Raw genomic sequence first — 17,912 nt, 5'->3', positions numbered from 1 at the left:
CCAACCCTTTCTCCTCTTGCCTTCAATCTTTCCCAGCATCAGGGTCTTTTCCAATGAGTCAGTTCTTCATATCAGGTGGCCAAAGGACTGGAGCTTCAGCTTCAGCATCAGTACTTCCAATGAATATTCAGGGTTGATTTCCTTTAAGATTGACTGGTTTCATCTCCTTGCCGTCCAAGGGGCTTTCAAGAGTCTTTTCCAGCACCACAATTCAAAAACATAAATTCTTCTTGATGGTCCAACTCTCACATCCACACATGACTACCGGAAAAAACATAGCTTTGACTTCCGTAAGTTGACTTTGTTGACAAAGTGATGTTTGCTTTTTAATATATTGTCTAGGTTTGTCATAGCTTTCCTTCCAAGAAGCAAGCATCTTTTTTGGCTGCAGTCACCGTCTGCAGTGATTTTGGAGCCCAAGAAAATAAAATCTGTCACTGTTTCCACTTTTATCCCTTCTGTTTGCTATGAAATGATGGGACTAGAAGCCATGATCTTAAATTTTTTGAATATTGAGTTTTAAGCCAGCTTTTTCACTCCTCTTTCACCCTAATCAAGAGGATCTTTGGTTCCTCTTTGTTTTCTGCCATTAGAGTGGTATCATCTGCATATCTGAGGTTGCCAATATTTCTCCTGGCAATCCTGATTTCAGCTTGTGATTCACCCAGCCCAGCATTTCACATGATGTAGAAATTAAATAAGCAAGGTGACACTATACAGCCTAGTCATACTCATTTCCCAATTTTGAACCAGTCAGTTTTTCTATGTCTGGTTCTAAATGTTGCTTCTTGACCCACATACAGGTTTCTCAGGAGACAGGTATGGTGGTCTGATATTCCCATCTCTTTAAGAATTTTACACTGTTTGTTGTGATCCACACAGTCAAAGGCTTTATTAACACAGTCTTCATGAAGCAGAAGTAGATGTTTTTTTATAATTCCCTTGCTTTCTCCATGATCTAATGAACGTTGGCAATTTGATCTCTGGTTCCTCTGCCTTTTCTAAACCTAGTTTGTACATCTGGAAGTTCTCAGTTAATGTACAGCTGAAGCCTAGCTTGAAAGATTTTGAGCATCACTTTGCTAGCATGTGAAATGAGCAACTATACGGTAGTCTGAATATTCTTTTACACTGCCGTTCTTTGGGACTGGAATGAAAACTGACCTTTTCCAGTCGCATGGCCACTGCTTAGTTTTCCAAATTTGCTGGTATGTTGTGTGCAGCACTTTCACAGCATCATCTTTTAGGATCTGAAATAGCTCAGCTGGAATTTCATCACCTCCACTAGCTTTGTTCATAGTGATGCTTCCTAAGGCCCACTTGACTTCACCCGCCAAGGATGTCAGGCTCTAGATGAGTGACCATACCATCTTGGTTATCCAGGTCATTAAGACCCATTTTGTATAGTTCTTCTGTGTATTCTTGCCACCTCTTCTTAATATCTTCTGCTTCTTTCAGGTCCTTACCATTTCCGTCCTTTATCCTACCTCTCCTTACATGAAATGTTGCACTGGTATCTCCAATTTTCTTGAAGAGATCTCCAGTCTTCTTCATCCTATAGTTTTCTTCTATTCCTTTGCATTGTTCATTTAAGAAGGTTTATTCTCTCCTTGTTGTTCTCCAGAACTCTGCATTCATTTTGGCTGCATTTTCCCCTTATTCCCTTGTCTTTCACTTTTCTTTCCTCAGCTCTTTGTAAAGCCTTTTCAGACAACCACTTTACCTTTCTGAATTTTTTTTCTTTTTCTTTGGCATGGTTTTGGTCACTGCCTCCTATACCATGTTACGAACCTCCATCCATATTTCTTCAGTCACTCTGTCTACCAGATCTAGTCCCTTGAATCTATTAGTTACCTTCACCATATAATCATAAGGGATTTGATTTAGGTCATACCTGAATGGCCTGGCAGTTTTCCCTACTTTCTTCAATTTAAGCCAAATTTTGCAATAAGAAGCTCATGATTTGAGCCACAGTCAGCTCCAGGTCTTGTTTTTACTGACTATCTACAGCTTCTCCATCTTTAGCTGCAAAGAACATAAATCAATATGATTTTGGTACTGACCAATCTGGTGATATCGATGTGCAGAGTAGTCTTTGGGTTGTCAGAAAGGGTGTTACAATGACCAGTGTGCTTTCTTGACAAAACTTTGTTAGCCTTTGCCTTACTTCATTTTGTACTTCAAGGGCAAACTTTTCTGTTATTCTGGGTATCTCTTGACTCCCTACTTTTGCATTCCAATCCCCTGTGATGAAAAGCACATCTTTGGTGCTAATTTTAGAAGTGTTGTAAGTTTTCACAGAACTGGTCAGCTTCAGCTTCTTCGGCATCAGTGGTTGGAGCACAGACTGAGATTACTGTGATGCTGAATGGTTTTCCTTGTACCCAGGCAGTGACAAATATCCCATGGGGACATAATCACCCCTGGTTGAAAACCTCTACCCCATATGGAGTAAAATGATTTATTTACCAGGACTAGTGGAGGAAAGACCCTGACCAACTATTTATGTGTAATATTTATTACACATAAGTCATATATTTTGAAATCAAGGATTCTTGTATTTCTCTTGTACATATTCTCAAAATGATTAAAATTGTACAGTCTTCAACAGAATTAAAAGGCAAGCCAAGCAAGTTTATGTTTATCACCTAAAGCACATAATTCTTAGAAATGACTTTAATAGATATTTCAACACTTGAAAAATAGTAAGAACTGTACCTAAGGAGAGGACTTGATTTTCTCATCATATTAAAGCATGGTCATATACAAGAATCATGAAAAATTATCCACAAAACTATTGATATTTCTTCAGTTAAAACAAACAAAAACCCGACTGAACATAACCTAATTTTCTCCATTCTCATGTTCTTATGTACTTTCTCCACTTTCCCACCCTCCTATTTCTCTAAAAGTAAGGTTTAGATATGGAAACCTCCTTACTTCTGGCTTGTATTCAAAGAGAAGCTGATCTCCAGTGAGAAAGTCCTGTAGTGGGTACAGCTGCATGTTTTCACACATGTTTTCTACATACTCAACTGGATCTGTCTGTAAAGAGGTAAAATTATTTCACACCATAAATCCTCATTACTATCCTTAATTTCCCACAAACTATAAATACTTAGCTCTTTTTTTAAACGATGAAACCAAAAGTTTCCCACAGATACAACCAAATATAATGGCAGCTTAAGGATTTGATGCTCAGAATTCTAACATAAATTAGCCAGAGAACACTTTAAGTAGCTTATCCTAACATCCCACCAACACCCCGTCCTGAGCCCTACAGCACACAAGGCTCTAATCATGTCACAGCATCTTCATGGCAGAAATTTTAACATTGGAAATTTTAACAATGGCCCAAATTTTAACAATGGGCACTGTGAAGTGCCCAAAGACAAGGTTTTCATCATTTAATCACTACAGCACTGTAACCAGAAACTATTTGTAAGCATGAATCAAAATCAAGGTAGAAATCAAATTTTGTCATTAAAGTCTTGATATAAATGGTAAATTAACTAGTATATTATCTCAATTTAAAACTGAACTAATGAGGGCAGTCCTAAGATGGCAGAGGTGTAGGACAAGGAGACCACTTTCTCCCCCACAAATTCATCAAAAGATCATTTGAACACTGAGCAAATACCACAAAACAACTTCTGAATGCTGGCGGAGGACACCAGGCACCCAGAAAGGCAGCCTATTGTCTTTGAAAGGAGGTAAGACAAAATATAAAAGATAAAGACAGACAAAAGAGTTAGGGACGGAGACCCATCCAGGAGGGAGTCGTAAAAGAGAAGTTTCCAAACACCAGGAAACCCTCTCATTGGCAGGTCTCTGGGGAGTTTTGGAATCTCAGAGGGCAAAACAACAGGGAGGAAAAAATAAATAAATAAAACCCACAGATTACATGCTTAACTGCAACTCCCAGTAGCCCAGATGCTCACGTCTGCCACCAGCAAGCGGGGGCTGAACAGGGAGGTGGGGGCTGCACTGCTTAGGGTAAGGACTGGGCCTGAATGCCATAAGGGCAATCTGAGGGAGCTAACGTGAGATAGCAACCCAAACCAGGGGATAGCCAGAGAGAGACAAAGAAGGACACTATGTAATGATCAAAGAATCAATCCAAGAAGAAGATATAACAGTGATAAATATATATGCACTCAACAAAGGAGCACCGCAATATGTAAGGCAAATGCTAACAAGTATGAAAGGGGAAATTAACAGTAACACAATAATAGTGGGAGACTTTAATACCCCATTCACACCTATGGGTAGATATACAATAGACCAGTTAGATCTAATTGATATCTATAGGACATCTCACCCTAAAACAATGAATTTCACCTTTTTCTCAAGTGTACACAGAACTTCTCCAGGACAGATCACCACCTGGGCCATAAATCTAGCCCTGGTAAATTCAAAAAAACTGAAATCATCTCAAGCATCTTTTCTGATCATAATACAGTAAGATTAGGCAATGGCAACCCACTCCAGTACTCTTGCCTGGAAAATCCCTTGGATGGAGGAGCCTAGTAGGCTTCAGTCCATGGGGTCACTAAGAGTCGGACACAACTGAAGTGACTCAGCAGTAGCAGCAATGCAGTAAGATTAAATGTCAGTTCAGCTCAGTTGCTCAGTCGTGTCCGACTCTTTGCGACTCCATGAATCGCAGCACGCCAGGCCTCCCTGTCCATCACCAACTCCCGGAGTTCACTCAAACATATGGAGGCTAAACAACACACTTCCGAATAACCAACAAATCACAGAAGAAATTAAACCATGCATAGCAATGCATGTAAATGAAAACACAACAACCTAAAACCTATGGGATTCTGTAAAAGCAGTGCTAAGGGGAAGGTTCATAGCAGTACAAGCCTACCTTAAGAAACAGGAGAGAAATCAAGTAAATAACCTAACTATACACCTAAAGCAACTAGAAAAAGAAGAAATGAAGCACCCCAGGGTTAGTAGAAGGAAAGAAATCATAAGAATTAGGGCAGAAATAAATACAAAAGAAACAAAGGAGACCATAGCCCAAATCAACAAAATTAAAAGCTGTTTTTTTGAGAAGATAAATAAAATAGACACACCATTAGCCAGACTCATCAACAGAAAAAGGGAGAAGAATCAAATCAACAAAATTAGAAATGAAAATGGAGAAATCACAACAGACAACATAAGAATACAAAGGATCATAAGAGACTACTATGAGCAACTATATGCCAAAAAAATGGACAACTTGGAAGAAATGGACAAATTCTTAGAAAAGTATAACTTTCCAAAACCGAACCAGGAAGAAACAGAAAATCTTAACAGACCCACCACAAGCACAGAAATTGAAACTGTAATCAGAAATCTTCCAACAAACAAAAGCCCAGGACCAGATGACTCCACAGCTGAATTCTACCAAAAATTTAGAGAAGAGCTAACACCTATCCTACTCAAACTCTTTCAGAAAATTGCAGAGGAAGATAAACTGCCAAACTCATTCTATGAGGCTACCATCACCCTAATACCAAAACCTGACAAAGATGCCACACAAAAAAGAAAACTACAGGCCAGTATCACTGATGAACATAGATGCAAAAATCCTTAACAAAATTCTAGCAAACAGATTCCAACAACATATATAAAAGATCATACATCATGACCAAGTGGGCTTTATCCCAGGGATGCAAGGATTCTCCAATATTCGCAAATCAATGTGATACACCACATCAACAAATTGAAAGATGAAAACCACATGATTATGTCAATAGATGTAGAGAAAGCCTTTGACAAAATTCAACATACATTTATGACAAATACCCTCCAGAAAGCAGGAATAGAAGGAACATACCTCACCATAATAAAAGCCATTATGTGATTAACCTACAGCAAACATTATCCCCAGTGGTGAAAAATTGAAAGCATTTCCCCTAAAGTCAGGAACAAGACAAGGGTGCCACTCTCACCACTATTATTCAACATAGTTTTGGAAGTTTTGGCCACAGCAATCAGAGAAGAAAAAGAAATAAAAGGAATCCAAATTGGAAAAGAAGAAGTAAAACTCTCATTGTTTGAAGATGACATGATCCTCTACATAGAAAACCCTAAAGACTCCAGCAGAAAATTATCAGAGCTAATCAATGAATATAGTAAAGTTGTAGGATGTAAAATTAATACATAGAAATCCCTTGCATTCCTATACACTAACAATAAGAAAACAGAAAGAGGAAACAATTCCATTCACCACTGCAACAAAAAGAATAAAATACTTAGGAATAAATCTACCTAAAGAAACAAAAGACCTATATATAGAAAACTGGTGAAAGGAATAAAAGATGACACAAATAGATGAAGAAATATACCGTGTTCACGGATAGGAAGAATCAATATAATGACAATGAGTATACTACCCAAAGCAATCTATAGATTCAATGCAATCCTTATCAAGCTACCAATGGTATTTTTCAGAGAACTAGAACAAATAATTTCACAATTTGTATGGAAATACAAAAAACCTCAAATAGCCAAAGCAATCTTAAGAAAGAAGAATGGAATTGGAGGAATCAACCTGCCTGACTTCAGGCTATACTACAAAGCAACAGTCATGAAGACAGTATGGTACTGGCACAAAGACAGAAACATAGATCAATGGAACAAAACAGAAAGCCCAGAGATAAATCCACGCACCTATGGACACCTTATCTTTGACAAAGGAGGCAAGAATATAGAATGGAGAAAAGACAATCTCTTTAACAAGTGGTGCTGGGAAAACTGGTCAACCACCTGTAAAAGAATGAAACTAGGACACTTTCTTGGAGAAGGCAATGGCACCCCACTCCAGTACTCTTGCCTGGAAAATCCCATGGATGGAGGAGCCTGGTAGGCTATAGTCCACGGGGTCGCTAAGAGTTGGACACGACTGAGTGACTTCACGTTCACTTTTCACTTTCATGCACTGGAGAAGGAAATGGCAACCCACTCCAGTATTCTTGCCTACAGAATCCCAGGGACGGGGGAGCCTGGTGGGCTGCCATCTATGGGGTCGCACAGAGTCAGACACGACTGAAGCGACTTAGCAGCAGCAGCAGCAGCAGGACACTTTCTAACACCATACACAAAAATAAACTCAAAATGGATCAAAGATCCAAATTTAAGACCAGAAACTATAAAACTCCTAGAGGAAAACATAGGCAAAACACTCTCTGATGTAAATCATAGCAGGATCATCTATGATCCACTTTCCAGGGTAATGGAAATAAAGCAAAAATAAACAAATGGGACCTAATTAAACTTAAAAGCTTTTGCACAACGATGGAAACTATAAGCAAGGTAAAAAGGCAGCCTTCAGAATGGGGGAAAATAATAACAGATGAAGCAACTGACATAGAATTAATCTCAAAAAAATACAAGCAACTCATGCAGCTCAATTCCAGAAAAATAAGTGACCCAATCAAAAAATGGGCCAAAGAACTAAGCAGACATTTCTCCAAAGAAGGCATACAGATGGCTAACAAACACATGAAAAGATGCTCAACATCACTCATTATCGGAGAAATGCAAATCAAAACCACAATGAGGTACCATCTCACACCGGTCAGAATGGCTGCTATCCAAAAGTCTACAAACAATAAATGCTGGAGAGGGTGCAGAGAAAAAGGAACCCTCTTACATTGTTGGTGGGAATGCAAACTAGTACAGCCACTATGGACAACATTGTGGAGATTCCTTAAAAAACTGGAAATAGAACTGCCATACAACCCAGCAATCCCACTGCTGGGTATACACATGGAGGAACTGAGAATTGAAAGAGACACATGTACCTCAATGTTCATCACAGCACTGTTTACAATAGCCAGAACATGGAAGCAACCTAGATGCCCATCGGCAGATGAATGGATAAGAAAGCTGTGGTACATATACACAATGGAATATTACTCAGCTATGAAAAAGAATGCATTTGAATCAGTTCTAATGAGGTGGATGAAACTGGAGCCTATTATACAGAGCGAAGTAAGTCAGAAAGAAAAACACCAATACAGTATACTAATGCATATATATGGAATTTAGAAAGATGGTAACGATGACCCTATATGCAAGACAGCAAAAGAGACACAGATGTAAAGAACGGACTTTTGGACTCTGTGGGAGAAGGCGAGCGTGGGATGATTTGAGAGAACAGCATTGAAACATGTATATTATCATATGTAAAACAGATCGCCAGTCCAGGTTCGATGCATGAGACAGGGTGCTCAGGGCTGGTGGACTGGGATGACCCTGAGGGATGGGATGGGGAGGAAGGTGGGAGGGAAGGTCAGGATGAGGAACACAGGTATACCCATGGCTGATTCATCTGGATGTATGGCAAAAACCACCACAATATTGTAAAGTAATTAGCCTCCAATTAAAATAAATTTAAAAAAAAAGAACCACCACCACCAAAAAAAACTGGAAAAAAAATCTTTTTAATTAAAAAAATGAATAAATAAAACTGAACTAATGACTAAAAGTTCTATAACCTATGAAATGGAAATACTTTTGCAGAGGAAAACAACCAATTCAAGTATTTTCTGAGCACCCAAAGGCATGGAATCTTAAAAACTGACATGTCCTTTAGATACCAAGTGGCTCTATTCCTACATTTTACAATGAGGAAATTACTCAGATTAATTAGGTGACTTGCTCCAGAACACACAATAAGTGACAGGCAGAATAAATACTAGAGCTCAGGCCTCTTAACACAGCAGTGAACACTCTTTCCCAAAATACTACATTGCCCAGTCCTTTCCTAGACAATCCGGTTGTTCTCTCATGGAACAGAAGACAGAAAGAGAAATAAAGCTTACTACATTCATGGAGGAGAAATGAGACATGAATGTATCAAATCAGAAATCATAGGTATATGCTAACTACTACATTATCGCATTAAAATAGAATACAGAAAAAGTACGGGGAGAAAAGTATTGTTAGCCTTTTTTGCCCCTCCTGAATCATATGTTGATGAGTCACTAAAGTACTAACAGTGTGTGTGTGTAAGGTATTTTTTTTCCCCTGAAGTATAATTGATATATAATATTAGTTTCAGGAGTCTGACATAGCGAGTCCATATTTTCATATACTACAGAATGATCACCATAGTAAGTCTAGTTACCATCTGTCACCCTACAAAGTTACTATAACATCACTGACTATATTCCCTATGCTGTACATTACATCCCCATGACGTACATTACATCCCCATGACGTATGTACTTTATAGCTCAAAGTCTGCATGTCTTCATCTCCTTTGCCTATTTCACTTAGCTCCCACACCTTCAAGTACTATGATTGTTTAAAATTACTCCCTTGATAGAGGAACTGTGGCTCCCAAGGCATGCGGGATACAGAGAAACTGAAGATGTAGTCGATCAGATTTTGGAAATAACTACAACAGGAGGTCTGAAAAACAAAGAGGTCATTTTCATCTCATCAGTCCTAGATGAAGAGATGAAGTCCTGAGCCTTCGGAGTGGGAGCACTGACTCCGAGACCCTAGGCTACCAGAGAATTAACCCTAAGGAATATCAAATAGTGAGAACTCACACAAAGGAAATCAGCTGAATACAAAACCCAGCATCACTCAACCACAAGTAGCACCCTGTACAGGACGCCACATCTAAACAACAAACAAAACAAAAATACAAACCCAATCAGCAGCACCCAGGACTACCACCTCACTCAGCCTTGCCCACTGGGGCCGGGGGGTGGCGGGGGTGGAACCTCAGCATAATTCTTACCCAATATGAAGCTTACACAAATCCCTGGACCAACCTTAGGAGGGCAGAAACCAAAAGGAAGAAAGAATTCAACTCTGAAGCCTGGGAAAAGGAGAACTCAAACACAATAAGTTAAAAAAATAATAATAATGAAAAGGCAGAGAAATACTACACACATGAAGGAACAAACCAGAAACAGATAAGTCCAAATAAATCAAGAGGAAATAGGCAAACTACATGAAAAAGAATTGAGAATAATGACAGTAAAGATGATCAAAACCCTTGAAAACAGAATGGAGAAAAGGTAAAAATCAATTAACAAAGATCTAGAAGAATTAAAGAATAAACATAGAGACAACGCAATTATTGAAATTAAAAATATTCTAGAAGGAATCAACAGCAAAATATCTGAAACAGAGGAACGAATCAGTGAGCTGGAAGATAAAATGGTGGAAATAACTTCTGAAGAGCAGAATAAAGTAAAAAGAATGAAAAGAACTGAGGATAACCCCAGAGACTTCTGGGAGAATATCAAACGCACCAACATTCGAATTATAGAGCTCCCAGAAGAAGAGAAAAAGAATGGGTACGAGAAAATTTTTGAAAAGAGTATTGTTGAAAATTTCTACAACATGGAAAAGGAAATTGTCAATCAAGTCCAAGAGGCGCAGAGTCCCATACAGGATAAACCCAAGGAGAAACATGCCAAGACACACACTAATCAAACTAACAAAGACTAATAAAACACAAAGAAAGAATACTAAAAGCAGGAAGAAAAAAGCAACAAGTAACATACAAGGGAAACCCCATACATTTAACAGCTGTTCTTTCAGCAGAAACTCTGCAGGCCAGAAGGAAATGGCAAGATATATTTAAAGTACTGAAAGGGAAAAATCTACAACCAAGATTACTGTACCCGGTAAGGATCTCACTCAAAATAGATGGAGAAATAAAAAGCTTTTCAGAAAAGCAAAAGTTAAGAGAATTCAGTACCACCAAACCAGCTTTACAACAATGTTAAAAGGACTTATATAGTCAAGAAATACAAGAGAAGAAAAAGATCTACAAAATAAACCCCCCAAAATTAAGAAAACAGCAATAGGAACATTTATCAATAATTACTTTAAATGTAAATGGATTAAATGCTCCAACCAAAAGACACAGACTGGCTGAATGGATACAAAAACAAGACCATATACATGCTGTCTACAAGAAACCCACTTCAGACATAAAGACACATATAGACTGAAAGTGAGAGGATGGAAAAATATATTACATGCAAATAGGAAGCAAAAGAAAGCTGGAGTAGTAATCCTCATATCAGACAAAACAGACCTTAAAATAAAGAATATTACAAGAGATCAGGAAGGACATTACATAATGATCAAGGAATCAATCCAAGAGGAAGACATAACAATTGAAAATATCTATGCACCCAACATAGGAGCACCTCAGTACACAAGACAAACACTAACAGACATAAAAGGAGAAATTGACAGTAACACAATAATAGGAGACTTTAACACCCCACTCACACCAATGGACAGATCATCAAAACAGAAAATTAATAAGGAAACACAAATCTTAAATGATATATTAGATGAGATGGGTCTCATTGATATCTTCAGGACATTCCATACAAATGCAGAATTCACCTTCTTCTCAAGTGCACATGGAACATTCTCCTGGGTCACAAATCAAACCTTATCCTGGGTCACAAATCAAACCTCAGTAAATTTAAGAAAATTGAAATTGTATCAAGCATCTTCTCCGACCACAACGCTATAAGACTAGAAATCAATTACAAGAAAAAACACAAACCCATGGAGATTAAACAACAGGTTTAATAACCTAAAGAGACTAAATAATCAACAGATTACTGAAAAAATCAAAAGGGAAATCAAAAAATTTCTAGAAACAAATGACAATGAAAACACGACAACTCAAAACCTATGGGATGCAGCAAAAGCAGTTCTAAGAGGGAAGTTTACAGCAATACAATCCTACCTCGAGAAACAAGAAAAACATCAAACAATCTAACTTTATACCTAAAACTACTGGAAAAAGAACAAAAAAAAAAAAACCCCCAAAATTAGTAGAAGGAAAGGAATCATAAAGATCTGAAAAGAAATAAATGAAAAAGAAACGAAAGAAACAATAGTAAAGATTAATAAAACTAAAAGCTGGTTCTTTGAGAAGATAAACAAAACTGACACTCCTTTAGCAAGACTCATCAAGAAAAAGAGAGAAGAATCAGATCAACAAAATTAGAAATGAAAAAGAAGTTACAACAGACAAAGCAGAAATACAAAGGATTATAAGAGAATATTATGAACAACTATATGGCAAGAAAATGGATAACCTGGAAGAAATGGACAGAGTCTTCTTCCAAGATTGAAACAGGAAGAAATAGAAATTATGAACAACCCAATTACAGGCACTGAAATTGAAGCTGTGATAAAAAACCTCCCAAAAAACAAAAGCCCAGGACCAGATGGCTTCACAGGAGAATTCTATCAAGCATTTAGAGAAGAGCTAAGGCCTATCCTTCTAAAACTCTTTTTAAAAATTGCAGAGGAATACTTCCAAACTCATTTTACAAGGCCACCATCACCGATACAAAAACCAGACAAAGACAACACAAAAAGAGAAAACTACAGGCCAAATCACTGATGAACACAGATGTAAAAATTCTCAACAAAATTTTAGCAAATAAGATTCAGCAACACATCAAAAAGATCATACACCATGATCAAGCTGGGTTTATTCCAGGGATGCAAGGATTCTTCAATATATGCAAATCAATCAATATGATACACCATATTAACAAATCAAAAGATAAAAACCATATGATAATCTCAACAGATACCGATAAAGCCTTTGACAAAATTCAGCACCCATTTATGATTAGAACTCTTCTAAAAATGGGCATAGAAGGAACCTACCTCAACAAAGTAATGGCCATATGTGATAAGCCTTACAGCAAACATTATTCTCAATGGTGAAAACCTGAGAGCATTCCACCTAAGATTAGGAACAAGACAAAGGTATCCACTTCCATCACCATTATTAAACATAGTCTTGGAAGTCCTAGCTACAGCAATCAGAGAAGAAAAAGAAATAAAATGATTCCCTCTACTGTGTTCTAAATTTTTTAACCAATTATTTTCACCAGCCACTTATTTATAAGTTAACTTTATAAGTTAACAATCAGAATGCTACTAAATTGAGTGACTCATATTTCTTATGCAAAAACAGAACCCTGGTTAAAAGTAGATCTTCAGTGCCAAGGTGGTGCAGAAAGTGCTAGAAGAAAACACTATCCTTTATTTTGTTTAAAGATAAAATTCACATACCATAAAATCTACTTTTAAGGTATACAATTAAAAATAAAGTATATAACTCAGTGGGTTTTGGTATATTTATAAAGCTGTATAATCATCATTTATATCTGTTGATAGTTCTAGATTCAGAATATTTTCATCAGTCCAAACAGAAACTTCCATACTCACTAAGCAGTTGCTCCCACTTACTCACAACCCCTAGCTGCTGAAAACTATCAGTCTGTGTTCTGGCTCTACAATTTACCTTTTCTGGATATTTCATATAAAGTGAATCACACAACACGTGACCTGTGATGTCTGGCTTCCTTCACTTAGCATAATGTTTTCAAAGTTCATGCATGTTGTAGAATGAATTAGTATTTAATTCCTTTTTATGCTGAATAACATTCCACAGTATGAAAATTCTACATTTTGTTTAGCCATTCATTCAGTGAAGGACATTTGGTTTCCACATTTTGGTTATAATCAATAATGCTGCTGTGAACACAAGTGTACATGTATTTATGTGGACATACATTTTCAATTCTCTTGGGTATATACCTGTAAGCCAGTAACTTCTGGCTTGTAGGTATCTCTATGCAAAACTTTTTAAGGAGGTCATTGTTTTCTAAAGCTGCTGCACCATTTTACACTCCTAATTGTATTACACATTATATATATTTATATATGCTGAGTCCAAGTTCCCATGTGAAATAAAAATTATTTTTAAATTTATAAGTTATAAAAGACTGGTTTAAACAGTCTGAAAGAGCATTTCTATTTGTCTTTACTGACAAAAACAAGAAAAATGTCTGAAGAGAAGATAGGTCAACTTAGTAAAACAGAAATATATAAAAGCTGAAATAAGCTGAGCTACTTAGTTAAAATTTATCAGTTCAGAGATATGAACCATTCACATTTGTTCTTTGTTCTGATTAGGTTTTGATCTAAAATCTTTTGGATTCATGTTTTAAAATTAAGACAAGCATTCAGTAGCACTGCACTAAAGGTAAAAAAAAATGAGCTACAGAAAAGGTTATCTTGAAATGTCTTGCTAAGAAGGAACTAGAGGGGCAGAAAGAAAATGTTACTCAACTAATGCTAAAAATCCAATCCCTAAAAAAGGAATAAGGCTATTACTTATGGTAGGCCCACAATCCTTACTCCCACTCTCCCTAACACAGTTCTAGCCCACATGCTGCCACAACAGCTGACAAGAACACCAAAAATAATCAGGTTTTTTTTCATCAACTGCTAAGGTTGATGGAAGGGCTTGTGGGTTCTAGGCATATCACTCTATTTAGAGATTATGTCTACAGGACCACCAAATGGCCAATATAAATCACAACAGCTCTCTGTTTTCATAGAATAAGATTTCTATTTTAAATGACTTTAATCATATAGAGCAGACTGCACAGGAATCAACAGCAACTGGAAGCTTATAGCTTTTACAACCTTGTCCTCATGTACTTAAGTCTTCTTGACTTGTAGCAGATACACAGGGAATTGTTTCTAATGATGATCCAAAAAGGCAGATTTCAAGATGTTCTATGAACTGGTTCTAAATTAGGGCTCTTAATCAAGGGTCCACAGATACCTTCCACAAGATATCAGTGGACAAAATCAGGGAGGGTGGGAAGCATGAATTTGACTGGGAAGAAATTACATATTTTCATTAAACTATAACTTAGTATTTTTACTCATTTATGAGTATATAGGCAAAAAAATCATAGTAATATTATCAGCATCTATGACTACAATTAATCAAAATCACAATACAGTTGTAGATATCTCAAAATTGCACCCTCACTGCTACTTAAAGTTGTAATAATTACTAGATCTACCATTAGATCTTGTTATTTAATAATATATCAATAGAGACCTATATTACTAATTCTTACTATTTTAAGTACTTTATTTCCATATTCCTTTGCAACCTACTGCATTTTATCTTATGCGTTTAAAAACAGTATTCTATAAAAAAGAACCCTCCTACCCTACTGCTGGGAATGTAAAGAGGTGCAACCATTATAGAAACTGATGGAGGTTCCTTTAAAACCTAAAAATTGAGCTACCATATAATCTAGCAATCCCTCTCCTGAGCCATTTATCTGGAAAAGATGAAAACCCCAATTTAAAAGATGAATGCACCCCAATGTTCATAGTAGCACCATTTATAATAGCCAAGACAGAAATAACCCAAGTGCCCATTAACAGCTGACTGGTTTAAGACAATGTGATACACGCACACACACATACTGGAATATTACAGCCATTAAAAAGAATGAAATACTGCCATCTACAACAATGTGGTTGACCTAAAAGTATCATACTAAGTGAAGTAAGTCAGATAGAGAAGAACAAATATTGTATATCATTTATATGTGCAATCTAAATACAAATGAATCTATATACAAAACAAAAACAGACTCGAAAACATAGAAAACAAACTTATAGTTACCAAAGGTGAAAGAGATGGGGGGGTGGGGGGCGGTAAATTAGGAATATAGATAAGATACAAATTACTATACATAAAAGAGATAAGCAGCAAGGACTCACTGTATAGCACAATGAACTATATTCAACATTTTATAATAACCTACAATGTAAAATAATCTGATATATACAATATATAGATACATATATATCACTGAATCACTTTGCTGCACATCTGAAACTAAAACATAATACTATAGATCAACTATACTTAAATTCTATGGTCTGTATAAATATTTAACAGTACTGTTTCAATGCTAAATTTTCTGAGCAGGACTATTTTAGTGAAGTTATATAAGAATACGTTTGTAAGTAGCAGATGCATGGTAAGAGGTATCATGATGTCTGTAATTATGAAACCTCCAAAAAATACATACACACACACATAAATAAGAGGCATGAGAGAGAAAAGAGAAGGAAAATATGGCAACATATTAAGAACTAGTAAACCTAGGATGAGGGATATACCAGTGATCATTGTGCTACTAGGGCAATATTTCTGAGAGTTTAAAAAAATGAAGAGATAAGAGATTGTTCTAAGGAGGGGTCCAAAGGATTCAAGAGATTCCAAAGGGATCCAAGACACAAAATGGGTTTTTAAAAACCCTACTTTAAACTTGTTACCTTTCCTTTCATCCTTTTATATACCCTATGCTATAGACATGAAAAGACCATTTCCTTTTCACAGTACCCCAGAGTTCCTTACTTATGTGCTTCCTAATACTTAGAATGTGTCTAAACCTTACCTATTTTTTAATACTGAATTCAATTCAAATTTATTATACCCATAAAGCCTTCCTTGACCTATTCCAATCAAGACAAATGCTTTCCTTACCCTGAAAGCACAAAGTGCACTATTTCTAACATTACAAATAGTAATCACTTCACATTACCCTGTAAAATATATTCACAATATATGAATTCCCAAAATATAAGCTTTCCATGAATGTTTATCAAAGGGATCAAAGGTATCCACAGATGAAATGACTACACAAATGAACAACTGCCACACAACAAATGACCTGTGTCAATCTGCCTAATTCTCTCTCTGTTACTCAATATAAATGCTCAAAAACACAAGAGTTAATTTTCAGATAGCCTCAAGGCCATCTTGAGACTCACATGACAGAGAGTGGCAGAATTAAAACTCCAGGGACACTTCCAAAAAGAGGAACAATGTCCACACCAGTTTCAACCTGGTCACAGATAATATTTTAAAAGAGTTTGACTTCTAGTACCTGTTCTTGGTAATGAAATTCATTATCTTCAATTTTCTGAATCTCTTCAAAAATTCTGTGAAAAAAGAAAATTATAATTAGAAGACATATTTAAATTTCTCATTGGAATCATTGGCAAGAAAAGAGAAGTATAAAAATAAACAGAATGCCCACATAACCTGTATATTTAACATACATTCACATGTAGAATAATAAGGGTATAGAACCAATAACAGAAATTTGAAAGTGAAAAGTATTAGTCACTCAGTCGTGTCTGACTCTTTGTGACCCTATGGACTGTAGGCTACCTGGCTCCTCTGTCTATAGGGTTCTCTAGGCAAGAATACTGGAGTGGGCTGCCATTCCCTTCTCCAGGGGATCTTCCTGACCTGGGATGGAACCTGGGTCTCCTGCACTGCAGGCAGATTCTTTTACCATCTGAGCCACCAGGGGAGTCCCTAGGTAAGTGAAGTTTAAGCAAGAAATGCCTGGAACACCATCAAGGTAGGCCTAATCCATGTCGATCGGCAGCCTGAAGGCTAAAACATACTAGGATTGACCCTTGGTCTAATTCTAATAAGTATATATATATATATATATATATATATAAATATTACCTTTTCTCTGGGCCAAGCTTTTGCAGCATTTTTAAATACTGGAAGACAGTATGAGCAACCTAAAAACAAAGCATCTAATTATACTGTTGCATAAAGTGATATCTACATAACTTAAAAACCCCTCCATTTTAATTATTTACCTCATAGAAATGTTCATAACCCTCATCAGTCAATGTAATAGAAATGCTGAACACTGAGTAAGTAGAATTTTGCTCGAATCCTGTCTCACCATTTCCACCAAAGAGTGCAAGAGCCCAGCACCTACAGTGAGGAGAAAAAATTATTCTAATCGGTATCTTGGGATTGACAGTCCACAAATACTTCAAATTAACAAACTAGGTAGGCCTTCTATGTAAAATTTGGGAAGCCCAGACTTTGAAGCAAACATGGCTTCCAACAGTAAGTTTAAAAGTACAATTTTTTTTACAAAGTACAAAGCTTCCCAAGGAATTGTAGTGCATACAGAAATGACCAGAAGGAAATAATAGTTGTATTTACTCCTTCAATGGAAACCCTAATATTA

The 17,912-nt window shown here is 36.6% G+C and overlaps 1 protein-coding gene across 1 annotated transcript in view; it reads right to left on the bottom strand.

Moving 5' to 3' along the window:
- NRDC (nardilysin convertase) overlaps positions 1–17,912 on the bottom strand; it is a 112,011-nt gene that overhangs the window by 16,496 nt on the left and 77,603 nt on the right. The window contains exons 12-15 of the mRNA XM_052636556.1: positions 17,530–17,650; positions 17,390–17,448; positions 16,794–16,848; positions 2,941–3,045 (exon numbers count right to left, since the gene is read on the bottom strand). Coding sequence (XP_052492516.1) covers positions 2,941–3,045; positions 16,794–16,848; positions 17,390–17,448; positions 17,530–17,650 — 340 coding nt within the window. The remainder of the gene's footprint in view (positions 1–2,940; positions 3,046–16,793; positions 16,849–17,389; positions 17,449–17,529; positions 17,651–17,912) is intronic.

The sequence above is a fragment of the Budorcas taxicolor genome, chromosome 3, assembly GCF_023091745.1.
Source record: "Budorcas taxicolor isolate Tak-1 chromosome 3, Takin1.1, whole genome shotgun sequence".
In the NCBI taxonomy this organism is placed as follows: domain Eukaryota; kingdom Metazoa; phylum Chordata; class Mammalia; order Artiodactyla; family Bovidae; genus Budorcas; species Budorcas taxicolor.
This window is presented reverse-complemented; position numbering and strand designations above follow the sequence as displayed.